The 23,548-nt window shown below is 53.0% G+C and overlaps 1 protein-coding gene across 2 annotated transcripts in view; it reads right to left on the bottom strand.

The window, feature by feature from the left end:
- The window catches only part of OTOF (otoferlin), a 91,571-nt gene that overhangs the window by 28,756 nt on the left and 39,267 nt on the right, over positions 1–23,548 (bottom strand). For both annotated transcript variants that reach the window (XM_060027611.1, XM_060027613.1), the window contains exons 6-9: positions 11,007–11,080; positions 9,469–9,595; positions 8,942–8,996; positions 2,783–2,914 (exon numbers count right to left, since the gene is read on the bottom strand). In XM_060027611.1, coding sequence (XP_059883594.1) covers positions 2,783–2,914; positions 8,942–8,996; positions 9,469–9,595; positions 11,007–11,080 — 388 coding nt within the window. The remainder of the gene's footprint in view (positions 1–2,782; positions 2,915–8,941; positions 8,997–9,468; positions 9,596–11,006; positions 11,081–23,548) is intronic.

Raw genomic sequence — 23,548 nt, 5'->3', positions numbered from 1 at the left:
GATTCAAGGCAATGGGGGGAGGTGGTTGTAGGCAGAAGGAAGATGACAGTGTCTGGGACCGGACGCACCGAGGAGAGGTCTTGGCCTGGGCTGTGGACTGTCAGCTTGTTCTGGGGGGGGGGTGATGGTTATGAGCCCCCCTTCACAGGAAGACAGGTCCAGAGCCAGGCGGGAGGGTCAAGGCCAGGCCAGGTGCCGCAGAGCTGTGTCAGCCCTAGGAGAGCGAGCTAACTAAGCTAGAACTCTGCGCTGTCTGGGGTCGTATTCCTTGTAATTCCTGAACATATTTCCCTTTTGTGATTACTTAGAAATCTAAGTGATGTTGGTCGTTCCCACCTCCCTCTATTGTGTTTAGTGGAACCAAAGGTAGGTTCCCATCAACTCAGAGAATTAGCGGGAAGCAGCACACCCCTGGGACCAGAAGAAGAAAAGGGAAAGAAAATTCTAGCTTTGGGGCTGGGAGGAATCATGGGAAGATAGTTTAGCGCACTGGTTCTCAGCTGGGGCCGATTTTAACCCCCGGGAGGCATTTGACGATGTCTAGAAACCTTCTTGGTTGCTACATCTGAGTGGAGGATTGCTATCGGAGGATTGCTTGTATCTAGTGGGTAGAAGCCAGGGACGCCGCTCAGTATCCGCCAATGCGCAGGACAGTCCCTACAACAAAGAATTACCTGGTCCAAAATAGCCTCAGTGCTGAGTTTGAGAAACTCTGGTTTAGAGGAAACAGAAATTGAATAAATCAGAGTTACTTGTGTTTGTGAAAAAGAACAAAAATATGATCAGGTGTAAATTTAAGATGATCCAAAGATGAGTGGAATAAACAGTTTTAGCGGATATAAATGTAGAGTTTGGAAAATGGAACTAGGAAGTGTGCTGTTTGCACCCGCTCTGTGGCCAGGCTTGAGCTTGGTGCAGAGCAGATGCCCAGCGGATGTCTATTTCTTCGTCTGGGTAAGTATCCATTCAGCAAAGTGTTACCAAAGCCCTCTAGGTACATGGCAGGCCCTGGGCTGGGCTACAGCAATGCAGGAGACTGGGAGCCTCCCGGGTTAGACATGAAGAACCAAATGCAACTTGGGGATGTTGTTGTCAGAGAGAGAGGAATGCCCTGACCTCTGACCTAGAGAGTGCCAGGAAGGCTACTCAGTGCAAGGACATTTGAGCTGGGCTCTGCAGGGTGAGTAGGAGTTTGCTGAGGAGCCACAGAGTGGGGAGAACAGCTCTGTTTCCTTGGGAAGGAGGAAACCATTTGAATGAAACATGAGGCATGTGGGCCTGCTGCAAGGTGAGCCCTCCCCTCAGGCAAACATGGCTTCACCACTATCAGATAACTGTGGAAGGCCATGGGGCCCTGTCTCCACATCTGTTAGGGAAAAATAGATGTTATCTAGGCCGGAGGTTTTTCCAGTCAGGGATGTGTCCTGACATAAGGTCAGAGGTGTCCAGCCCGAATTTCCTGACTCCTGGGAAGGTTGCCACATGGGGCTGAGGGGGGTCCTGAAACAGCAGTGTCCCAGCCCTGTGGCCCTGCAGGAAACCAGCCGTGAGAATGGGGTCCATTTGTGGTCATTGAGGAGACCTCGGCCAGGCTCTGGCTTTAGCCTGGGTCCCCGTGAAGGGCAGAGCTGTGCCTGGGTTTTCCTCCTGAAGGCCCACGACTGGGGCCGCCCACAGTTTCCCAAGCGATGCCCTCCCCCAAGCAGCAGACGGCACCCTCAGCCCTCACCACCCCCAGGATGGACACCGAAACACAGGATGCAGGTGCCTCGTTTGGCCAGGGTGCCAGCTGACTTCTGTCTTAGCCTGATGTGTGCTCAGGCATCTGAGGGGCATCCTTCCCCAGAGCTGATTAAGATGGGTCCCTCCCTGGAGCCCAGAGTCACGATGCTGTGTCTGGGGTGACCGTCCAAGGTGGCAGACAGAGCGCTGGGCAGAGGCAGGGCAGTCTGGGCCCTGCTCTGTCTACAGTACTCTCTGTGATCTTGGCCCTTTTCATATTGTGGCCTCAGTCTCCTCCTCTGTAAGATGGAAAGATTGAACTAGGTCTCTGAGGTCCTTTAACTTCGATGTGGCCTCAAACAGCTGCAACGAACAGCAGTGGGTACTGGGCCTTTTACCCCTCACTCCCCAAGCATCACGGCCAGTGGTCTGGAAGGACCCCGAAGAGGTTCAGGTGCCCATGACGGCAGCTGAGCAGAGAGCGTGCGCACACAGAACCCGACTCTGGCACGTAGCACCCAGGCCAGATCTTTCTCCAGGAGCTTCAAGGTCCCTTGGGTAAGATGGGATTGATGGTGACAACTTCTGACAGTGTGAGAGCCAGAAGAGATGATGTACCAAAAACGTTTACGAGAGTGCCCGCCGCCATGCAGCAGGTGCTCGTTAACGGTGCCAGTGCCACCACGGGCTGGGGCTGGAAGGAGGCGGCCCCACCTCGGGGCTCTGGCCTGGGAAACATCCGGGACCAGGCCTCAGGGGGTGTGCAGTTCACTCACAGGCGCTGCTGGGAGCAGCACAGGAGGACCTGGGGTGCTATTCCTTTCACAGGGTGGCCCCTGGCCAGACCTGTGTCTGGCTGGGATCTGGACTGGGGCTTCAGAGGGGGCAGCACTGCATGTCAGCAGGCTGCGGGTTGTAACGGGCGGGCCAAGGTCACGCCGGCTGGTGGCCCTCTGTGTCCCTTGACTCCCAGCTTCTCCTGCTGGGCCCCATGGGGCCGGGGCCCAGCCTCTGCCATGGTTCGGAGGCCCCTTCCCCACCTGGGGCCCCGGGCGCTGACCTCGTTGTAGTAGGGGCAGTTAGTGGACTCCTTCATGGAGGTGTACTTCTTGTCGTCGCCCACCTCCACGCACACCACGGGGTCCACGTTCAAGCCCACCAGCTGCCGGGCCTCGATCACCGTGATGCTGACCTGCGGGCGGGCAAGAGGGGGACCGAGAAGGAAAGCGGGTGAGGTCGGATCTGGTCCTGCAGGAGTCGGGGCCCGGGCAGCGGGCTGGAAGGTGCCGGGAGCCAGCACCGGATTTGGGGGCCAGTCGGCCTGCCGTACATCCGCTGGTGATCCTGGGCTCTTTCCCCCACTAAGCCTCACTGTCCTCATTTATAAAGAAAGGGCGTGGCTAGATCACCTCCAAGTAGATGTGCAGCAGAATTAGCAGGTGGGAGGGGAAGGATGGTGGGTAAAGACCCTGAGGCCCCGGCCACACTCCAGACCAACGCAGTCCAGTCTTGGGGGAGGGGTGGAAGGAGTGGCGTCCAGCAGCCATATCTTTAAAGCTCCCGGGTGATTCCATGTGCTTCAAGTTCTCCCCGGCATCAATGGCCCTGCCTCACCGAGGGCTGCAAACCTACCTCCCAGGTCTTGTGTACTCCGGGATTAAGCTTTCTAAGTCTCCATTAACATGCATTTAATTTTCTGCTCCAGCATTTCTCATTTTAAGCCTGCAGGCCTCTGACATTTTTTTTTTTTTTTGTGGTACGCAGGCCTCTCACTGCTGTGGCCTCTCCCGTTGCGGAGCACAGGCTCCGGACGCGCAGGCTCAGCGGCCATGGCTCACGGGCCCAGCCGCTCCGCGGCATGTGGGATCTTCCCGGACCGGGGCATGAACCCGTGTCCCCTGCATCGGCAGGCGGACTCCCAACCACTGCGCCGCCAGGGAAGCCCTGACATCTTTTTTATTTCTGGAATTTGGCTCCCTTTCTACATTCCTGGCTCCCCTTCTTTTGTTTAATTTCTTTGAATGCCCAGTGAGGCTTTGGTGCCCACCTGAACACACCTTTTTTGCCTTGATACTTGTATGTTGTGTGCACTCTGTATCTTTTTCTGTGGCATCCACCTCTCTGGAATCTTATTTCTATTCTGGGAAGCACTTTTTCTTGTTCATCCATTCAACAAATATTTGCATATATATATATATATATATATATATATATATATATATATATATATAGGGAGAGAGAGAGAGAGAGAGAGAGAGAGAGAGAGAGGGAGGGAGGGACGTGCGTGTGTGTGTGTGTGTGTTGGTGTATGTGTTTGTGCACATACTCTTCCTGAACTCTCACTGCTTTGGATCTGGAGGTGTCAGTGGCCATGGGTGGGCCATGATAAACAGGAAGAGGCACAGACTCGGGGTTGCTGGAATGGCATTTTCTCAGCTATGAGTGGAAGACACTACCTATCTATAAGTTTGTGTGAGGGTTGAATGAGACAATGTGCATCAAAGTGCTTCATAAACAGTAGACAGGTGTAGGAAATGTGAGCTCTTGTTATAAATGGCTTCTCAACTAGAATTTACTTTCAGTTAAGTGGCTGGTGTCCCAAACAGATAGGGTCGTGTGTGACGCTTAATATTGTTTCATTTAAGTCTCTTGAACTTGCATTTTAACAAAATAGCTTACGTTGAGCTAGTATCAGCATTTGCCTCAGCACTCCTCTAATGAACCTGTATGAGTTGCTTTTTACGATTCTCATCTTGGAGAGTTGGTATTTTAATTGCTGTGCTTTGATGCAACTACTAAATATGATTTTACTCAAGAGAATCATTCTCCCTTTTCATGAAAAAGAATAGCCATGAAAATTATCATCCACTGCGTCCATCAGATATTTATATATCTTATAAATATCCGGAAGGACAAGAAAAATCCACACAACGAAAGTAACGATGTTAACAAAATAAAAACCCTGATGACAACGAGAACGTTACCAAGCAAGTATGTAGAACTGGAAACTGAACATTTACTAATTGAAGTAATACTTGAACTATGAAAACAAGCATTTCTATGTGGAATGAGGTTCCACAGGGAATGGAACTGAGAATCTGGAGCTCTGAAGGAGTTCAATAATCATTGTTTCTTCAGGGAGCTAAAAGGGAAATAGAGCCAGCTCTGAGAAGTTTACTGTGAAGAGAGTAAACAGACACTAGAAGTCCTTCCAGAACATTCTTTGCGTAGTAGTTTATAGAGTTTTAAGCTCTATGAAACTTTATACCAAAGATTTTTTTAAGAGCTCATTTTTTTCCCAAAACTAACCCATCCCTTTTCCTCCATTAAAAAAAAAAAAAAAAAAGATTTTCTGTAACTCAAGACTGGGAAGTAGACAAACACAGTTTTGGTATAATAAGGTAGTAAAGATATACCATCAGGAGATTAACTTTTGCAGTGTGAGAGGTTGGCTGGTTTTTATGTTTTTCACCCAGGGACTCAGCCGTAATGATAGCCTTTTTGCCCCCTGCTCCTTTTCAGGACCCAGAGTTCCCACCTTCTTCCACTGAGCAGAGCCAGTAATGGTGGACGACCCTAGCTGGAAGCTCTGACACCAGGCGGGAAGCAGGTAGGGAGGGGAGGGCACAGGGCTGAAAGGAGAAAAGGGTGGGGCAGGAGGAGGAGGCTCCAGTGCGTGCTCTTTGCAGGCTGAAGGGTGGCCTGAGGGGTACCCTGAGAGTGCACAAAGGAGGTCGCGGCCTGGCGTTGGTGGGGGAGGAGAATGCCAGTCCGGGCTCCCCCCGCCCCCCCGTGCTCTATGGAGGGGAATGTATCATTTGGACTTGAAATTAAAAAAACAAAACATTAAACTCTGAAGAAGGGGATTTCAGTCATCAGCAGAGGACTCCGTCTTTCCATGATGGAAGAGGGGTAGGCAAATAGAGCCACTAAGGGACCAACTGACCAGCTGACCAGGGTAACTCTTTTGGTGACTGACTATTCCATCCTCTCCTTCCAAGATAAGGGACATAATCCTCAGGTGACTCCATGAAACTCATCACAAGGAACACCGCTGAGTGTAAATCTATACCTCTGTCCTGGGAGAACCCAAGAGTCATGGTGCTTCGTGACCTGCTTCTGAGGGATCTGACCAGGCTGCAAGAACATCGCTGGGAGCGGAGATGAGAGGCGGTGGACCCTTTAGTACTGCTCTTCTGAAACATCCTTTATGTTCCCTCGTCTCCAGGTGACAGAGATGTGACATGACCAGTTGTGCATTTTGAGAAGATCACTCCAGTGGTGGCGTAGAGCATGGAGTGGAGGGGGCAATATGAGAGCAGGGAGATCAGATAGGAAGCGGCTGCCATACGGCACTTGAGCTGGATAAATGACGTGGAGGTGAAAACTGGAGAGATGTTTGGAGGTGAAAATGTATATGGTCTTGGTGGCGGGAAGAGAGGGTAGTGAAGAGACTCAAGACTCTGTGACCCGCCAAGTACATCCCTGCCAAGTGCCAAGCACCAAGCTTTGCCCACTCTGATGGGGAAACTGCATAGTCACAGGGAGGAAGCTTTGCCCACTGTGATGGGGAAACTGCACATTCACAGGGAGGAAGCTGCAGCTTCTCGCTTTTGAGATGCCAATAATCAGGAAAGGGTTTTCGCATTACATGCATTCTAAACAGAAGAAACAAAGGGCCTGAGTACACCATGGTCTTTTCACCTTGGGACCTCCTTTCAGTGCTACCCAATCTTTAGGATGGTTCTGAGCCCTGAGGATCCTTCCTGAATCTGAGTTCGGCTAAGTGCCTCTGGCTGAGGTCTTTCTAACTCAGCAAAGCCAAGTTCTCCAAGAGAGTGAAGTCCTTCTGATAGGTTTTTCTTGCTTTATACATTGTACTTATTGAAAGCAAGAATAATTCCACATTTGCAACCCTCACATTGCATCCTCAGCTCTCTCTCCAAGTGTGTTAACACAGTTGAGAAGTGAATCAACCTGTCAGGGAATACTGTGTTACCAGGTCCAATACAACTGTTTTGTTCAGTTCAGAATGTTTACAAAGTCTTTGGAGGCTGACTGTCTGGTCCACTTCATAAAAGTCTCTGTTAGGAAGTGGTCTGAAAGAGCTTTTGAAAACAGGCAGTAGGTAGTAAGCTAAAGATGAACAGGGACCAGAGGGAGAGACTGTTCAAAAGGCTTAATTAGAGAGAAATTAGTTGCTCTGACTATGGGGTAGGACACCCTCAAGTTTGAACCTTGCTTCTAGCTTTGAATAACTGTGTGACCTGGGGCAAGCTCCTTACCCACCCTGGGCCTCAGTTTCTCGCCTATGAAATACAGTAATACCTATACTTGGGTGGTTGTTAAGATTACATGAACTCAAATGGGAAACATACCTACCTAGCCTAGTGCCTGGCACATAGTAAACCTTCAAAAAGATAACAGTTACATTAGCAGCAACAGTAACGGTGACACCGTTTTCTATGTGCCTTTACATGGCGGGCTCGTGACACTGTGGATTGAACGGTATCTGACTATGGGGTCTTTGCTCTTTAGAAGTTTTTCTCTTCTCAGAACACAGAGGAGCAAAGCCCTGAGCTGAGCTTCCTGGAAAAGCCCTCAGAAGTGTTAGGACATTCCGTGCTTGGGTTTTGGCAGAGAGGTGAGGAGGTGACATTCCCAAACCTCCAAGGAGCCCAGTGGTGTGAGGTTGTCTGAATCCCCAGGGGCAGGTCCGCTTGACACTGCCTGGGGCTATTTTTCAAGCCCCTGGGAAGATGGTCACCGACTGGATGAAAACAAACCGAAGCAAGGATTCAGAGAGACAGGGTGCATCCTTGAGGAAATATGACCAGATGTACCTGATACAAAGAAAGCTGGGGTCAAGTCCTCAATATTATCACCTGAGTGAGGTGAGGTGGGCTGTCCTTAAAGAAGGGAGCATGGGGCCTGGGAAATGGGCATCAAAGATAAAGCCCTAACCCGGGAGAAGGGTTTGCTCTGATTCTGGGGCCTGGCGCTGGCCCTAGGTGGGAAGTGCAGTGGCAGTCAGGTGAGGTCTCCTGAAGGCTCTGCCCTCCCAACCAGCCAGCAAACTCCCTCAATCCTAGGAATGCCCAGCAGTCTTTTCACCTACAACTGGGTCTTGATAGCTCCTAATGAAGGGTCCAGAGGAATTCGTGGTCCTTGGGCCCTTCTTGTTTGCAGTTTATAAATAAGTACTAGGTACTTCCGGCTTGTACATTAGCCTATCGTGAGTTATGTTAGTGTAACTCAGTCTCTCAGGTTCTGATCAACACTGGGAAAAGAGACAAAATTGAGGGTGTGGCCCTGCAAAGCTGAGGATGAGGCCCCAGGCTGGGAGGGCTACACTGGGTCCTGCTGTTCACATGGCCCTCTCCCCGCAGTTCCCAGCCATGCTCATGCCCCATCCATCCTGCCTGCACTGTGGCCACATTAGCAATCTTATAGCTGCAAATCTCTCCCTATCTCAGCCATTTTAGAAACATACAAATAAAAAAATTAAGTGTTAATTTCAGAAAATACAGAGAAGCAAAAAACACCCACATTCTCAGCATCTATAGATAGCCAGGATTGATACTACTTCCAGCATCAAAATAATACAAAGCAACAATTTAAAAAAACACACCAGGGGCTTCCCTGGTGGCACAGTGGTTGAGAGTCTGCCTGCCGATGCAGGGGACACGGGTTCGTGCCCCACATGCCGCGGAGCAGGAAGATCCCACATGCCACGGAGCGGCTGGGCCCGTAAGCCATGGCCGCTGAGCCTGCGCGTCCAGAGCCTGTGCTCCGCAACGGGAGAGGCCACAACAGTGAGAGGCCCATGTACCGCAAAAAAACAAAACAAAACAAAACACCAAAATATCTATCTTTCTTCAGAGACACTTATTTAAAAAATTTATTTTTGGATGCTCTTTGGTCTTTTTATGGTTTTTCCAGGTCCCTCTCACTTTATAAAGACCGTTACAAAATCCTAGGAGGGCTTTGACCAGCATAAGCAGAGTTCTCAAGCTGCTCTTTGGGTTTGTACTTCTCTACTTATGACACTGCTGTGAGTGCTTTCCAGGAACAAGCTTACTTTGGTAACATATATTCAGCTTGTGGTTCTCTATGACCCTCAGATCCATGCCTTCACAGAGTCTATAACGCACATCTGGCCAGAATCCCCCACTAGACAGAGTCGGAAAGGCATGAGGCCTCTAGCTGCCCCACCTACCTGGTAATCCATGGGCCGCCCGGCACTTGGCTCCATCTTAATGTCTGGCTTGGATCTGAGGAGGAGAATGTACTGTCAGGCTGGGTGTAAGGGGACTGCTTGCAGGGGAGGAGGGCACTGGCAGTGGTTAGACCTTGGAGAAGGGCAGAAGGACAGAATCATGATCTTCAAACACTCCAGGACTGCCAAACAGAAGGGGGATCGGTTGTTCTCAGAGGCTCCAAAACAGAGGACTAACCAATGACAGAAGTGATAGGTAGACAGACATTAGGTCAACAGGTTCAAGTGTGGGCTGGGCAGCTCCGTGATTTCCCTTTGCCCGGAGGTGTTGAATGACCTGGGAACAGGCTCCTGCCTTTGCAGGGGTAGAGGTGAGGGAGACATCCAGGAAAAGAGGAAAGGGGCAGGGTTAGGAAGGAGCTGTCCATGGGCCCTGATTCTTCCCCACCCAAATTCCAAACATAGCAAGCTGGGTCCTGTCTGACCTGGGGAAGGCAACTGGGGCTGTGGGGTTCCTGCCCACTCACCGCTTGTTGGAGACGTTGGTGGTGAGAGCTGTGACGGAAGCTAGTGACACGGAGTCAGGATCCAGCCCATCCGCCAGCCGAATGGCCAGGCGGTCAAGGTCATCCATCTCCAGTACTGCCGGTTCATCTGGGGAAGAGGGAGGGCCAGTTAGGTGGGCTGGATGGTGGGATAGTGACTGTATTTCCCTTTTTGCTTTGCCATCCAGGAAGCTGAGTCAAATTCCAGGTTTACTTGGTAGCATCTGCTTAGAATGCTATGGTCTGCATATCTGTCGTGTTTCTGGCCTAATCGTGATCTCTGATTTTAACTGAAATTGCACCTGGTCTTGCTTTTTAATTTTAATTGAATGTAATTCACTTATGCAAGCACTGAATATCCTTCGTGGAAGAGGGTCAGGAATAAAATAATACATACTTATGTACCTCCTGTACCAGTAGCTACCATTTACTGAGTGGCTATCATGTGCCAGGCACAATGCCAAGCACGTTATACATATGTCTTTAGTCCTCATAATCCTCATAGCCACAGCCTGGCAAGATAGGCACTATTCTCATGTAACCAGATGAAGAAACTGAGGCTTAGGAAGGAACTTATCCATGTAAAACAGCTGATGGAATTCAGAACCTAACCCTGTACTGATGTGTACTAATCGAGCTAGATGAAGGAATGACGGTTCTGAGAAGCCACCCAAGGATGGTGGGTTTGAGTCTCAACCGGCAGCTCTACCCTCTCCAATCTAGGAAGGCAAAAGGCACAGCTGGAATTCGCAAGGGGCAAAAGACAAAGAGAGAGATTCTGGGGCCAGTGGGCCACACAGGGGATGCTGGGGAGGGAAGCCAGGAGCCCTGAGGATGGGTGTGTGATCTACAGACCTGGGTTAGAAAGTTACACACAGCTCCCCTAATACACTCCATTTCTCCCCTGTATTCCAACTGTACTCCCTGCCTCCTCTTAAATAGCTGTCTTGCGCCCTCCCCAGCCTGCTGCTCCGGTGGCACCAGTGCCACAGGCCACTCCAGTCTTCCAGGACCCACCCTGCCTGTCTCCCCCAGGGCCGTCCCTGCAGCCTCGTGAGAGGTCACGGGGAAAAGGCAGGAGAGCGAGTCCTGCCACAGAGCAAGCATTCTCAGGACTCTGATTTTCCCCCAGAAATAGGGAATTGGCCAAATAACTTTCTTCTTTTTTTGTTTTTGTTATTCCCTCCTCTAATTAAAAATCTCTAGGCTTCTGTGTGGAGAAGAAAGAATGAGAGCAAAGAGGGCAGGATGAGCCCAACGAACTGAGGGGCTCTGCTACTCAGCTCTAGACCGGAGGAAACGTGCTACCCACCCTCAGTCCTCGGGGCGCCTCCTTCCGGAGGACCACTCTCAGGACCCGGCTTCTCCTCCAGCCAATGAGAGGCCAGGCCCCTCCCAGGTGGATCCGCCGGCCAATAGCAGGAGAGCCCGTTGGGGCGCTGCCCGCGGAGAGGAGGGGTTTGGTCACCGGAGGGGAGAGAGGGGCCGCCTGGACCGTGGGCGGGGTCGCGCGTCCATACCTTGTCTTTGGTGTTCGTCTTTGTGATGCCGGTTCTTGCCGAGCTTCATGGCGGAAAACACACTCCTCCCGGCTCTGTGAGAGGGGGCCGCCAGAATGAGGTGGAAGGAGATAGGCGCCGGGAGGAAGACACACAGACATAGAAGAGCAAAACCCAAAAGAACACGTAAGGGAAAGGGAGATCCAAGCTCCAGCCCCTCACCTACTGGTCCCAAGATGTATTTGGGGCCAAATTTCCCAAGTTGGGAGCCGTGAGGGGGAATTAGGGCAGAGGAAACCCCGCCACTTCCTCCTTCCCCATGTCTTCACACCACTCAGGAGCAGGTCGGGGACGGCGACCAGTAAAGGCGGCCTTCAGGTGGAAAGAACCGTTTCAACTGGAGCCCCTCGGGGTCCTGATCCCAGCCCCCTCAGTCCAGTCTTGGAGCTCTGAGCTCCGCCAGTGCCGCCAAGTTCATCCTCCCCGACCGTGCACCCCACCTCGGCTGAGTGGAAAGAAAACCAGACAACCAGAGATAAAGCATCAGAACAGAAGGGCAGAAACGGGACTCAGAGGCACAGAGACTGATGAGCAGGTAGGAAGTGTGGTTGAAACTAGCTGCTTAGTTCTCAGATGGCTCTGGTGCTCGAAGCCTGCCTTGTCTTTCCCAACCTCTCTGTGCCTTTGGATTCTCCTGGGTCCCCAGTGAAAAGAAGGAGATGGGCCCTTTCCCGTCTCTATCTTTGGTCCTGGCTTTGCCCCTTCTGCCTGTCCCCTCTCACTACAGAACCTCCACCCCCCCCCCCAACCAACCCCCAGGAACGTATGGCAGATTCCATAGTTCCTACCTCTTCCTCTGGTTGGTGTGGCCTTGTGCCCCCAGGAGAAGGGCCTTGCAGTCAGGGGGGCTGAGGGAAGGGGGCAGGGGGTCCTCACTGTCCCCTCAGTGATGTCCCCGCAGCTGAGCTTGTGATCCCTGGTCCAGGAGGGGCCAGGAGTAGGATCAACAGGCAGTAAAGTGCAGTATTCCATTACTCCATCAATATTGCATGAGCTGGACACCTGACTCCGTCCACTTCCCATTCTCCCTCCTCCTGGCTGTGCCCCTGTCATCCTGGGCCCCATCCCTAGGTGGGGTGGATGCAGATTCCAACCCTGAGCTCACCTACAGCAGCAGGGCCCACCCATCTTTGGGTCAGGCATCTCCTTGTGGAGGTTTGGCTATGGTCCCCCGAGAACCCCTGTTCTTTTTTTTTTTTAACATATTTAAAAAATAATTTAATCTCCACAGCAAGCTTTGAGGAGGATACTATTGACCACAGTTTACAGTTGAGGTTTGAAGCAGTTAGAAAAGCTTTATTCCATTGACCACATCTTATTATCTGTAATGAAGAACCCCTGTTCTTTACGCTGGGTCATGTGAGATTGGGGAAAACCTTTCTGTCCTTGTAGAGATGGCCTAGATATCGCAAGCCTCTCCTCCCCTCAACCTGGCCCTATCCTAGCTCCAGGCCTTTTCTTTACTCTTCATATGCCTGGCAAGACATGAAGAGGAATGTGTCTGTGTCCCAGTGAGAGAGCAACTGAGGACCACCTCTTTCATGTGGCACCAGCTCACAGTTTAAGAAACACTGGCATCTTCATGATTTCCTAAAAAGGCACGAGGTGGGTGAAAGAAGGCTGGGGTAGCACTGATCTCTTCACACTGTCCGGCATCACGTTATCCAGGACATATCAACAGGAGGAAAGGGAAAGAAAGCACTCTAAAAAAAGAAAACTGATGCCTTTGGAGTTATCTTTAAAAGTTTCTCCCCAACAAGAGATTATATAACCTTTCTTGAGCCACTAATCTGGGCCAAAGGCTTTTCCAGATGTTTGCTCATTTCATCTTCATAGCAGTCCTGGGAGGGACATATGCTTCTCCTCGTTCAACCCATGAAAAACCTGAGGTTCAGAGAGCTGGGATTGAAGCTACCACCTCCCAGGCCGGCAATACTTCTACTGCATCCTCGCTGCTGTGGGATTGCACTTCTCTGGGGGTGTGAATCCCGTCCTGACCATTTGGAACTTTGGCAGAAAGTCTCCATGGGGCCAGCACAACTTGCAGATGGGGACGTTATCTGTGAAGAGTCCCATGGACCAGGCCCATGTTTACAGAGAGGGGGCTCATTCAAAGTAATGTAAGCATCAAGACATTTTGGGAAGAGAAGGCTATAAATATTAAATTACTGGTGACCTAACACTGCACCAATCAATGAGCCCATTAAAAACAGTCGTATGGTGGTGAGAAAGGAACCATCCCGCCTGGCTTACAACGAACCATCCTGGGCGATTTCTCCCTGCTTGGTGGCCTTGAGGGCAGGGGTGCCGGCCATACTCTGACTCTTGCAACAGGAAGTGAGCCTAGTGTGGGCCCTCCCTCTGCTTCCTGTCCCAGCGTTTGGGTTTCCTTTCCTCCTAGCCTTGCTGCTCTCCTGCCTTACCCAGGAGGGCCCTGTGCTGACCGTGTACAATCACTTCTTGGTCATTCCTGGGCTGTGTCAGCCTTAGAGACCCCAGCCCCAGTCCGTGTGTGACTTACACGCTGCCATCACACAGTCTGTTCCAGCTACACAACCCCAGTCCCATCCCACCCCCCCACCCTGCCCTAATGTCCCCCAGGAAAGTGCTCTGAGATGGTAGGTCAAAGCCATGTATGGGGTCAGAGCAGGCCCTGCCTGCAGAAGCCATCCACTCTGCATTCTGATACCGGATCTGGTCCTGCTGCCTGAGGCCCAGAGGGGGTTTGGGTAGCAGGGAATTGTAGATTTCTGATGCTGGTCCCAAGGACCCATCCAAGTAGAAAATGGCCTGGGGCTTCCCTTGGGCAGTTATGGCCCTTGAATTTGAAAGTCACTCTAGTCCTTAAAACAAACATATTTGGAAGCAAAGATTGAGACTAAAAAATCTATACTTATCAGACCACTGTCTACCAGACCCTGAAGCAATTCAAAGGAGAAACCTCTCTCTCCAGACCCTGCATGATTTTAACCATATCAGGTGGATAAGTTCATTGGTGGGATTCCTGTGTACCTGGGATTATCTCAAAATGGTGACATTCCTTTACAAAAAAATATATACTATGTAGGGCAAGTGTAATTCCCAGAATTCTTACTGTAGGCTCTGTACCTATTCATTTCTCTTCAGTGACTAGCTCTTCATTCCTGTGAACTGTGGGCAGCAGAGCATGATGTCATCAGCTCTCACTGCCCTTTGTAATTTTCTAATTGATGACACATCAGAATTCACTGCCCATCAGTTGCCCATCATGCCTGCTTCTCTTGGCAAAGGGTAAAGGTTAATTTTGAAATAAATGTTAACTTAATCAGGGAATTTTGAAGATTATCCACTTGTATTAAAGACTTAGATTTCAAAAAAGGTAAATTGTTGATTAGGTTACAGACTTAGATTTCAAAAAAGGCAAATTGTTGATTAGGTTACTGATGTACTGATGTTTCTTTGTTTTAAATTCTGCATTTGGTCTAGATGGTTCTCCAATTACTAAAGGTATAATATGGACAGAAACAGACAAAGAAAACACGCCAATAATCAACCTGGTGAAAAACCACTTTGCAACCAAGTGGCTCCTTTATACGTGGCTGCCTGAAAGCCTGAGAAGCAGGAGCTGGGGAGGTGGGCCTCCCAGGACCCTCTGAGGGTGTATGATCACATCTGGGCTTCCCCATTGCTGGATTCATGACAGTCAGAGTGATATGCACACACAATTTAGATAGCTATTTCTCTCTAGAGAGAAGTCTAGTTAGGTCACTCATTTTAAACTCTTTTTTCATTTATGGACCTAATGATTTCTTTGCTGGTTCCATGGCTAAGAATGTCTTTGTGGTTGGGTAATGCACCTGGGGTCCTAGGGGAGAGCTTGGAACTATCCAGTGATGGCTTGGAAACATTCGCCAAATTAAATTTAGAGAGCTGGGTCTCAGTCAGGTCTCTGTGTTATTGTGGAGGTTGTGACTTAGAGGGGTGGGACTGGAAATGAACCCCAGGCCATGGCTGCCTGGGGCTTCTACCCTCCCGACTGCCTGCAGTGGAAACTGTCAAGGCTCATTAGCTCAGGCCTCAGGTATTTGGGAGAAACAAACTCCTACCTAAGAGACACAGGGTTTATGGTTCTCTCTTTCCTCTTGTTTCTCCTCAGGAGAGCTAGAAACTAACCAGTTTTGCCACACAATAACCCTTCAGAGATTTAAAACTGCTCCCACAGCCTTTCTTCTTCAGGCTAAAGAATTTCAGCTTGTTTAATCTCTTCTTAGAAATCCCATTTTCCTACCCTTTCAATCATCCTGAGGCTCTACACATTAAAATAAGAATGAAAGCCAGTTTACTCATCTCATCTGTGAATTGGAAATGTCAGGACATTAGGATGGGGTTGTGCAAGGGAACCAGCATTTACAGTGGGCCTACTACATGCTCGCACTGTGAGGCACCCCTTAGTACCGTTGTGTCCAAAGGGATCAGGCCAGCCTGAATCCCTTGGGGGTCCGGCCCAGGACAGACTGGGGAGCTGGAAGTCAAGAAGGGTCTTAGAGCATCACCGATCTCAGACAGAGAGCCTGGGAGACCGGCAGGTTGTTTGTGTCTCATACGGGCCTTTTATGTCTAACTGTCCATGCAAAAACCTGACCCTGAGCCCTCTCCCTAAGTGGGACCCCCAGCTCAGCAGTCTGATGTCATCTCCCACACCCCCCAAGATCCTGTTCCCTGGCTTCCTCTCCAAGTCTGGCACATGCTCTCTGCCTGAGGCTTCTTCCCTGGCTTGTAACCTGGCAAACTCTCCGATCCTTCAGGTCTCTGGGCCCGAATTTCCCCTCACGGTGCCATTGCCCTGTTGTCATGCTTTTTGCTCCTGTATAACAAGCGGGAGTTGGAACTCAATATGCTTTTGTTAAATGCGACTGGGAGTCCCCCGGATCTTAATGCAAGCAGACCCCCCAAGCCCACGCCAGTGCTCGTCACTTCAGATCCCTCTACAAATAATCCTGCCGTCGCCATGATATTGTCTTGTCGACTAATTTTTAACTTATTGAGACCACAGTTTTCAGCAAATCTCTTAACATCTCTGGGGCTCAGTTTCCCTATCTGGAAACTAAAGACCACATTCCTGGCTTTTCAGCTCTTGTTGATGCGCTCGGAGAATTAAATTTAGAATATAGTCAGGTGCTCTAAACTTACTGGGCCTATTGGGAACTCTGGGTTGGGAGTTAAATTCTCTGGGTTTTAGTCCCAGCTCTGCTCCTCTTCCGGAGTCGCTTGCTTCCCCTCTCTGGGGCTCAGCTTCGTCATCTGTAAGAATGGATGTTGGAGCAGAGCTCCAGTGTGGTCAGCCCTGACTGCCACTGCCCTTGTGAATTCCCTGTGATGCTAGAAGATCCTTGAGATGATGCAAGCTCTGGGGAGGCTGAAAGACCCACTTGTCTCCCCCCGACCTTGTGGCGGCCCCTCCCATCTGGAGTCCTCTGGGGAATGGAGGTGGTGAAGACCACCAGAGGGGGGTCATCTCTCCTTAGCTTTCTGGGCTTCATGCTCCGGCCAGCCCCTGTGGCCACTCGGTGCCCACAGTTTGTCCTTCTTGGGCCTCCAGCACTGCATGTCCACCAGCCCAGCCCTGCCTTGGCTCTGCTGGAGAGCCGTTGGCATCTTGGGCCGTCCCCACTCCCTCCCTCACAGGGATAGCTCCGGGCCTGCCCACGGGCATGGGGGACTGAACAGGGAAGTGGAGGAGGAATCGAGACACTGAAAGGAGGGAGGAGGGAGTGGAAACCAGAAGGCCTGCACCCACCCTGACACCACCCTGTGCCTCGCCCCCATGGCCAGATGGAGAGACCTCCCTCGCCCTGCCATCACCCGGTGCTGGCTCCGCCACTGATCTGGGCCCCCCGCCATCTGTACCCTGTGCTGAGGACCCTTCCCTCTCACGAGCCGCACAGGCTCCACCCTGGCCTCGGCCACCTACTTGTTCTCGCCATCTCTGCCTCCCTTGGTCTTCTGTCTGCTGAGTAGGGGGAAGAAATGAGGAGACAAGGGGATGTGTGTGAGAGGGTGTGAACCAGAGACACTCGCAGACTTAGCCCCTGGCCCTGCTGACCCCCACGCTCCCCAGGGGCCTCCTTGTCCCAGAGAGCCCTCACCCCACAGCCTCTCACTTAAGCAAGCCTAAGCCTGCTGGGTAGGGGCCCCATGGCCCAGGCTCTGCCCTGGGGAGGAGGGGAACTGTGGTCCTGATTCTTGGGGAGGAGCTCACAGGAGTGGGGCTGGTGGCCACTGTCCCACTGACCCCAAGCCTAGGAGAACCTGGGGCCCTGGGGAGGGAGGAGGCCTCAGGGTCCCCATTGATCTCCTCCCCCAGGTCAGGGTCTGGTGATTTCTGAATGTGTGTTGCAGGTTCCACAGGGAACACAAGGTTAGATGAGCCTGGCTACCGTCCAGGCCTGGGCCACCCTGCTCTCCTCGCCACGCCTGATCCCCTCCAATAGAGTGGGGGCCCCCCAGCTCTGAGGGCCTCGGAGAAGAAAGGTGGGCCAGGAAGGTTCTGGGCCTGCAGTTGTAAGCGAGCTACTGCTCCAGGGCTCAGAGCAGGGCTCCTCCTCCTCCTTAGGGAGGTTTCCAGAAAGCCCTTCTGGAATGTTCTCTCAGTGCTTCCCTGATGCTGTGGCAATGAGGATGAGGGAAAGGAAGTGAATAACAATTAGCAATTTTTTCCTCTCCTCACACCCTGTCCTGGCACAGACCCTGCCCGGGTAGGCATGCCTCCAGTCCCTCACAGCTCAGGTCCTGACCAGGGGATCACAGCTGGCCAGTTTGTACTTCCTTTCGAAGGAGTTAACATCAGCGAGGTCTCTGGCTACCGCAGTCAGCTGAGACCACTGAGCAGAGAACAGAGAAGGGGAGACTGTCTCAGCAGCCCTGCTCTGGCCCCGGGCCTGGTTGGGGGTCTGGCCAGGCCTGGGCCCCCACTGGGACCCGCTGAGAGCTGCGTGGGCTCCAATGAGCTTTCGAGAATGAGGGCCGAACGGGAGATTTACTGGCCCCAACCCCACACGAATCCAAGTGGGGCTGCCGTTCTCTGAATTATTGATCCAGGTTTCGAGGGAAATTTGTTTTTTTGTCTATGATTTTTTAAAGAACTGGGTGACCCTGAAAAGTTTGAAAATCTTTGCAGTAGAGGAACTGGAAGGGGAAGTGTATCACCTGAGAGTGGGCAAGGGTGGGTCAGGAAGGTGGAATTTGTGTACCTAAATGATAACATCTGATGCCTTTTCTCTTTCCCTTTGGGGGTTTGCTCTGAAATGGCAGAGAGGTGTCAGGCTGGCCCAGCGGCGGCCCCCTCGGGCACACAGCAGGCCAGAGAACAGTGTGTACCTGCACCCTGGCAGCCAGCACCTGGCACACGCATGCCCTACCCCTCCTCACGCGCTCCAGGCCCCTGGGCCGGCTAAGAGGCTGCACACAGGTCCACACTCCCAGTGTGGAAATGCAGAAGGGAAAAGACCCTCTTTCTGTGAAAAAATAATACTCTGTGCCTTTACTACAAGCACTGTTATGACTACAACTAACATTAATAACTGCACGGCCCCGCGGGAGAACTTAGACATGCCTTGACGTATTAGCGCCAGCCGTCTCACAAGGTGGTATCATTATCCTATTTTCCAAACGGGGGAGCTGAGGCTCTGCCTGCCCTTAGTCACTCAGCTGCAAGGGGTGGGGATGAGAGGTTTGACCTCACGGTCATCCTTGTTGCTAGGGGACCTCTCTGTGAAGCCCTGGTTGGGCCTGACTTTCCTCCTAGAGTCTACATTGTATTGTTAAGTGTCCCAGCCTGGCCAGGTAAGTTCTGTTCCTCAGCCAACACACACACACACACACACACACACACACACACTCTCTCTCTCTCTCTCTCTCTCTCTCTCTCTGTCTCTCTGTCTCTCTGTCTCTCTCTCTCTCTGTCTCAGTTTCGCTCACCTCTTCCTCAAGCTCCCACCCCCATCACTCTGTGTGCACAGTTAGAAGGAGCCATGGAGGCTGGCGGGGCGGGGCGGGGGGGGAATCAATATGGCGGCCTCTGGAGGATTGAGGGTTTTCTGGGATCTTAGTGTTGCACGGTGTGAGGTCTCACTTGAGCGCTCAGACCCAGGCAGGGGGTGAAGAGGACCCCTACCTCAGGTGAGGCGGCTAAGTCTGGGCGGAGTCTCCTGAGCACCGCTTCACCCCAGATCTCAGCATGGCCTTGACCCCGGCTCCTCCAGGCTGCTTGGGAGCGGCTGAAGCTCTGGGGCTCAGCCTGGTGGAGGGAGGCGGGGGAGGGGCTGTGGGAACCCTGCACTCTGGGGGTGAGGCTGGGTGTGTAGACCCCATACACGCACGTCTATGCATACCCCATGGCACATGCCCCATGCACATCTCTGTCAGAGCCCCCAGGCATGCACACATGCCCAGCTGGCCCCTGGCCCCAGGCATAGGAGGGAGGTACCTTCTTCTATGGGTCTCCACTGGAGTAGAAGAAGGATCCAGAAGGAGAACAAGAAGTGTGGCCCGCTCCCTCCCTTCCCCCAGGATGAGACCCCGCAGAGAGAAGCCCAGCAGGGACACCAGGAAGGGGGGCTGGGCAGAAGGAGGGCCGGAGGGCCAGGCAGGTGGAGAAAATGAGGAGGAGAGTCGCGGAATACAGGGAATCCGCGAAAGCCCCAAGTCTCTGAAGTGCAGTTGTGAGATTAAGCCTGGGTTCCCTTCTTTGTCCTTTCTAACAGGGGTCCTTTGCCCAGAACCTGGTGGTGTATACAGCTCCCTGGTGTCATGGAGAGAGAGAACATATGTGCAGGTAAGCGTGAGAAAACACCTGGGCATGTGTGTGTGTTCAGGGCCAAAGTCTCCTCTCTCTTCAGCCAACAGGGCAGATGTACACTGACACGCAGGGGCCCAGAACCCTGATTTTGTGCTTCTGAGAGCAAAGTGCGCACGGGGTTAGTAGTTCATTCCTTCTCTGCAACACCGACAGCTGGGGGGGCGAGGGAGTCCTGTGAGCGACTGAGACCCTGGCCTGGGCCCAAGCGGCAGTGAAGCTCCGGCTGTGGGCGGCTTTGTTGGCAGAGCCCTCGGAGTAGGGTGGGGATGGCCAGAGCCGAGAAGGATCTTGGGCCAAAAGGTCCGATGCTGCTCAGGGTAGGACAAGCTGTGGGGGGTAACATGGAGACTGCGGAAAGGGAGAAGGAAGGGAGGGGACACTGGCTGAGCACGAGCCACGGGCCAGCGCTGCGGTGGGCAGCTCACGTGGCTTATCTCATTGGACCCTAACACTCCCGTGAGGCAACAGCACCCCCCACCTCACAGGTGGCAAAGTGAGGCTCCAAGGGCAGAGCTGGGATTTGAGCCCTGTGCGCTCCATGGCACCGCACTGCCTCCTGGGACATTCCCAGGCACATTGTGCAAAGAGCCGGCTGAAATCAGAGGCTGCTGACTTGGAGGCAGGGCCTACAGAAGCAGCCAGAGTGGCTCAGAGGGCCTGACTAGGGCCTGGGCCTGATGGAACCATGGGAGGAGACCAACCAGGGCCTGGGCATGACGGAACCATGGGAGGAGACCAACCAGGGCCTGGGCCTGATGGAACCATGGGAGGAGACCAACCAGGGCCTGGGCCTGACGGAACCATGGGAGGAGACCAACCAGGGCCTGGGCCTGACAGAACCATGGGAGGAGACCGACCAGGGCCTGGGCCTGACGGAACCATGGGAGGAGACCGACCAGGGCCTGGGCCTGACGGAACCATGGGAGGAGACCGACCAGGGCCTGGGCCTGACGGAACCATGGGAGGAGACCGACCAGGGCCTGGGCCTGACGGAACCATGGGAGGAGACCGACCAGGGCCTGGGCCTGACGGAACCATGGGAGGAGACCGACCAGGGCCTGGGCCTGACGGAACCATGGGAGGAGACCGACCAGGGCCTGGGCCTGACGGAACCATGGGAGGAGACCGACCAGGGCCTGGGCCTGATGGAACCATGGGAGGAGACCGACCAGGGCCTGGGCCTGATGGAACCATGGGAGGAGAAGGTTAGTGGGAGGGCGGGTGGTGGTGGGTTGGGGGCTGGGGGACTGCTCAGGCAGAGCTGCCAGTGGACATTCCCTGAGGTCCAATGGGAGGAGCTTCTGGGAAGATACTTAAGGCCTTGGGAGTATAGAGGAATGTCTGCAGAGCCCCTTCCAGGGGGTGGTGAGGGCAGATGGCAGGAGCCCAGCCTTGGGGACCTAGGCCCTGCAGGGAGACCTCCCCATATCAGCCTCCTCTGCCCCCCATGGAATGGATGCCTCATGCCACCAGTCCCGGGCCTGCGGTTGCTTCCTGCCACTCACTCCACCAGCTCCCCGACCCCTCCAGCAAGCACCCCACGCAGCCACATCAGACAGGGAGGAATAGATTCCCACACCAGACCCCTGTGGATCCAGACAACCAGGTGAGAGACAGTTGCTTACCAGCAATGAAGTTTTCTTGTTGGGAAAACAACAGAGAGGCACCCTGTAGATTGGGCACCTTGACCTACAAAGCAATGTGCCTTCCCAGGAGGGGCTGCAGGACAGGGAGCAGATGTGGGCAAAGGAGGACTTGACTTGGAGTCAGAGCCTGGGCACATACATCCCTTCCTTCTCCCTATTCCTTCGTTGGCCAAATTTTTTCTGGAGGGCTCTCTGGCCCAGAATACAATGGCTTCCTCCCAGACCCCAGAGCTGACAGGCCTGGCTGGCTGGCACTCACGTCAGGAGGGTGAGACATAACACCTATGGCTGCGAGGCCAAATCCGGGTTCCCCTTGGAACCGTGCACTCCCTGACCCAGAACTCATTGGCCCATGCAGGCAGCTAGAATTAAACCACAGGAGAAGCCCAGATGCTCTAAACCAGCTCTACCTTCTCCTCACCCCTCTGCCCTCCCCCTCCCCCAGCCTGCTGGCTGCACGGCCAGGCCTGGCCAGAGAACATGTGGCAGCGGCACCACCCCGAGGCGCTCTCAGGGTCTGGGTTGGCAGCCCCAGCACAGCCGGGAATCTGTGCACACACCCAGCCCCTCCAAAGCAGGCCGTGGCCCCCAGGAGACAAGGAGCTCTGAGTGCGGTCGTCACCCTCTCCCCATTCCCAAACTCTGGGACAAAACTTCTCCTCCCATTCTTGCTTCCTGCTTCTGCTGGGGAGGTGGGAAAGCCAGGCTATAACGTGAGGGAGGATAGAGGCACCCTCTCCATCTCCGTACTCCTGGGGCCCAGAACGGTCTGCAGGTCCAGGACCAATGCCCCTCATGCTGACTGCATCGTCTCACTGTTCCCTCCATCAACACCCTGGCCCACTTGTGTGGGATGAGAGAGGACCTGGCTCGGCGTTGCCGGAGCTGCAGCGACAGGGCTGCCCTCTTGGCTTCCATAGCTCCAGGGGGTTGTTCTCCACGCGCGCTACCCACGGGACCTGGGGAATCCCTGGGTCCCTCAGGATGTCAGCGTTGGAGGGCAGCCAGGATGCTCAACCCACTCCTGTTACTAACCCGGAGGGCTAATGACTTTCCAAAGTCAGCTAGTTAGTGGCAGTCAGGATGCGACTTAATGGGACTCAGCTCTCCTGATCTGGAGCCAGCATTCCTTTCCCTGCAACTGATGGCTCTCACGTGGCGTCCAATCTGTCCCCAGAAAGCCCTTTCTTAAAGCCCACGTGTAGCCGCAGACAAGCTCTTTTCTCCACGGGGACAGAGGATGAGGACCAGATGGTACCCTAGGTGTCAGCATCCCCACATTCCCCACTGCATCCCTGCTCCTCTCTTCACCATTTCCAGCCCGATTCCTAACCCTCTGCATCGTCCAAGAGCCTGTTCATCACCAGCCCTTACGTGGGGTAGTACCTGGCACTCCAGTTACAGCCTGACCCTCCATCATCCCTCAGCTCTCCCAGCAGCAGGGTGAGGGTTCCCATTGCCCTGAGCCCCCTGGTACAGGGTAGGAGTGACTGGCCAAGGGTCACAAGGCTGGTAAGAGGCAGAACTGGGACTCAGACCTGTGTCTCCTGAGGCCAGATTACATGCTCTCTCTACGCTACCCAGCCTGGAGTCTAAGGAGAACGGTCTCCAAGCTGGCCTGGGCGATGCCACCACCTCATGGCTGACCTGGAGTCACACAGGTCCAGCAACAGTTGCCACAGGCATGGTTCCTTTGGACTTACTATGATTACTCCCCACCTGGCTCCCGGGGTCTGAAGCTTGTATATGTCTTGGGGTGTGTGTGAAAGGGGTGGGATGGGGAGTGATTCAAGGGCAAACAAGGAAAATATATTCATACAATAAAAGTATAAAATTCAATTACCCTAATTTAGCATCTGTGTTTTTTCAGAACAAGCACTGAATCAATTTTACTTGGAAAGGACAGGGTGGAAGGAGATGGGAGGGAGATGTTTCCAATGGGAGGGGAGCATACCCCCCTCTCCAAACCCACCCCCATCCTTCAGATGCACCGCTGACTTACCTGTGTTTTACACATTATT

The sequence above is a fragment of the Delphinus delphis genome, chromosome 12, assembly GCF_949987515.2.
Source record: "Delphinus delphis chromosome 12, mDelDel1.2, whole genome shotgun sequence".
Lineage (NCBI taxonomy): Eukaryota > Metazoa > Chordata > Mammalia > Artiodactyla > Delphinidae > Delphinus > Delphinus delphis.
This window is presented reverse-complemented; position numbering and strand designations above follow the sequence as displayed.